The sequence below is a fragment of the Cricetulus griseus genome, unplaced genomic scaffold, assembly GCF_003668045.3.
Source record: "Cricetulus griseus strain 17A/GY unplaced genomic scaffold, alternate assembly CriGri-PICRH-1.0 unplaced_scaffold_76, whole genome shotgun sequence".
Lineage (NCBI taxonomy): Eukaryota > Metazoa > Chordata > Mammalia > Rodentia > Cricetidae > Cricetulus > Cricetulus griseus.
The window spans coordinates 510-4122 of record NW_023277417.1 but is presented as its reverse complement, the minus strand read 5'-3'; the positions used below and the strand labels follow the sequence as shown (position 1 = coordinate 4122).

General features: G+C 40.9%; 1 protein-coding gene across 1 annotated transcript; it reads right to left on the bottom strand.

Annotated features, from left to right (window-relative positions):
- Positions 1–2475: 2475 nt before the first annotated feature.
- Positions 2476–3405, bottom strand: LOC100771335 (vomeronasal type-1 receptor 4-like; the record flags this gene model as incomplete). The annotated part of the gene is made up of 1 exon (XM_027433694.1): positions 2476–3405. A coding segment is annotated over exon 1 (921 nt), but the record flags the coding sequence as incomplete, so codon positions are not given.
- Positions 3406–3613: the final 208 nt, after the last annotated feature.

Below are 3613 nucleotides of genomic sequence, written 5' to 3'. Positions count from 1 at the left end.
ACAAATACACATATAACAAAATTAACCTTAAATTTTGATCAATAAGCCTAAATCCATACTAATGCAAAGTATTTGTTTCTATATCAAATTCCCTTTTCCTTTAGAAAGAGATTGACTGTGATCATTAACCATTTATAAAGAACCCTGTTTAAATCAAAGCAAACATTTATAAACAATATTTTGGAATTTGGTTGTAGTTTTCTGCAAATTGCTTCCTGCTGTTTGGGGGTGCTGTCAATCCCAAGGGGATCCTAAAAAAACCAGAATCCTGGTGAAATCCTGGCTATAGTGGTCTGTGAGGCTGCATGGTCTCAGCTGTTTTGGATGTTGGATCACCTGGGCCACTGCTTCAAGGGTGTTGCTTGATCATTTTTTAATCTTCCATGGAAACAAAAGCAGAATGCATTTTCCAAAGTAACATGTCCTTAGACTCAAACTTTGATGTCAAGCCATTTTCAAAATAAATAGATTGGATTAATCCAGCAGCATTTATAATCAATACTATCTTCTAAAGTCTGTAAGATTCTGCACACAGGGATGACAGTGGCAACTTCCTGTAAATAGCAAGCTCTGAAGAAGCAGCCTCAGCTAGTGCTCATTTCAATGACATTGTCCTTGTACTTCCATGTACAGTGTGTGTGTGTGTGTGTGTGTGTGTGTGTGTGTGTGTGTGTGTGTGTGTGTGTGTGTTGAAACAGGGTTTTGCTGTATAGTAGATTCTGGCTTAAGGTTCATTCTTTTTCTCAGGCTATGCTATAGGTGACTGAGAACCCTTCACATTTCTAAATTGTGAAAGGATGGGTTTCTATCAACTTATATTATTCACTGCAATCTCAACTTGTATAATGTTGGATTCTAGAGAAGCTAAATTTCTTTCCTCCCATGCACATTGATGGAGAACCACAGGCATGAATCAAAACCATTATTCATTTTGACTGATTTTAGTATGAAATGAAATATGTCAATCCTCTTTAATTTTTTTGTTCTGGGACAGGTAGAGCAGTTTTGATGTGACCACTATCTCCTGAGGCACAAGTTCATTGCCAGGAACTATTTCAGTTTTCCTTGCAGTCAGAATGTATAAAGCAGAGGTGTCTGTTAAATCCCCAACCTTCCAAAAACCCTGGCAGAATGCAATGCACAGGAAAACATTTTTTTTTTTTTTTTTGGTTTTTCAAGACTGGGTTTCTCTGTGTAGCTTTGGAGCATGTAGACCAGGCTGACCTTGAACTTACAGAGATCCACCTGCCTCTGCCTCCCAAGTGCTGGGATTAAAGGCATGTGCCACCACTGTCCAGACCAGCAAAGCATTTTTATTGACAGATTCGTCTGGTTTCTTTGAACATTGGGTGGTCGAACAAAGATTCTCAAACCTTCAAGTGGAAGAGTACAATCAGCCATAAACAAGAAGGACAGTGTAGAAAGACTGCTGATTCAGCATGCTGACAAAACTCCCATACTCATTTCAGCTAATCTTAAAAAGACAAGCTACTGCCTACTTATCATTCTGTGTTAAACTTTGTCAGGGTGATGAGTGAATATGCAATCTGATACTAAGCAAAACAATCATCTCCTTTCTTTTTTCTCTATTTTTAATTTTAATTAGAAACAAGATTATTTTACATGTCAATCCTAGTTCCTTCTCCCTCCCCGCCTCCTCTGCCCCCCACTTACAACCTACCTATCCCATGCCATTTCTGCTCCCCAGAGAGTGTGAGGCCTTCCATGGGGGGTATTCAGAGTCTGTCATAGCCTTTGGGATACGGCCTAGGCCCTCCCCCGTGTGTCTAGGCTGAGTCCATTCCTATGTGAGGGATAAGTACTGATCTACTACAAGAGGCCCCATAGATTTCTGAAGCCTCCTCACTGACACCCACATTCATGGAGTCTGGATCATTTCTATGCTGGTTTCCCAGTGATCAGTCTGGGGGGGGCAAGAGCTTCCCGTTGTTCAGGTCAGCTGTTTCTGTGGGTTTCACCAGACTGGTATGGACCCCTTTGCTCATCACTCCTTCTTCTCTGCAACTGGATTCCAGTTCAGTTCATTGTGTAGCTGTGGGTGTCTGCTTCTATTTCCATCAGCTGCTGGATGAAGGCTCTAGGATGGCATGTAAGTCAGTCATCAGTCTCATTATTAGGGGAGGGCACTTAAGGTAGCCTCTCTAATGTTGTTTAGATGGTTAGTTGGTGTCATCCTTGTAGATCTCTGGACATTTCCCTACAGCCTAATTTCTCTTTAAACCTATACTGGCTCCCTCTTTGATGGTTTCTCTTATTTTGCTGTCATCTATTCTTCCCCCTACACAACCTTCCTGCTCCCTTATGTCCTCCTCACCCCTCCTTTTCTCCCCTTCTCATTGTCCTATCTTCCTCTCCCCTCCCCCATGCTCCCAATTTGTTCAGGAGATCTTGTCCCTTTCCCTTTCTCCAGGAGACCATGTATGTCTCTATTAGAGTCCATTCTTAAAATGAAATTAAATTATTTTTATTCCTTATGAAGCTCAAACAGTGCCTGGACATAATAGAGTAATGATTCATAAGAACAAAGGGTCCAATTAATGGAAAACACAGAGAGGTAAGGCGATTGATGTTTACCAGCCACCAATTTTGACTATTTAAAAGAGAAATGTAGCCTCTTAAGATGGAGGAGAGAGTATAAAAAGCCAAAAATGTAGACACTAGGATAAGAATGTACTGGGTGACTCTAGATTCAAGGGAGTTTCTGATGGAACCCCGAGTGCTACGGATATGTTGAACCCTCTGCCTGTGTCTGTACAGAATGAAAACCATGAATCCACTGGACCAGGTCATGAGCACAGAAAAGAAGACTTCTGGCAACACCACAAACACTGCATACAGTGAAACGCCGATTTGATCCCACCCTGCAGTAAAACAATATCCAAAATCTCGTTCTCTTGTCACATTTTTGCTATTCCTTTTGGCAAGTGTGTATGCCAAATAAATGAAATTTAGGAACAAGTACAGGATCCAAATGAGCAAAATGTGAGGATTGATGTACTTCTCAAACTTGACTTTATGACGCTTCCAACAGGACTTCCTGGGACTGATGGTCAAGGCCTGAAAGACACTCAAGAGGCAGGTGGTTCCAATGGACACACTCCTACCCAATCCTTGAATGTACAAAAGGAGCTTGCATCCAAAATCATTCAAGAAATGCTTAAATCCCCAAACAGCCATTGTTTGGGGCACTCCAGTAGAGAGAATGATCAAGACATTGGCTGACATTATGTTCATTAGCATCACATCTGTGGGCTTTAATGTGTTTTCTCTGCAGCACAGGACTAGATAGTAGAAAATTAGAGACAGATTTCCCAGAATTCCAGTTACTGTTTTTGACAAGAAAATAATTCTCGTTGCCAGAATCCAGAAGTCCATTCTGTGACTTGGTACAATTTCTTATACAGTTTAGACCAACTACTCTTCTGGCAGAATAAATACTGACAAATATTTGAAGCCTGAAATGGAGGAAGAAGCTGTTATTTCATGGGGCTCCTGGGAGACTGAAATAAAAGGTATTTTTAGCTCAGGTGTTCAAGGCCAGCACTGACCACTTAAAAAGTCATCATCTTCAAATTTTGACAGTAGTTAATTT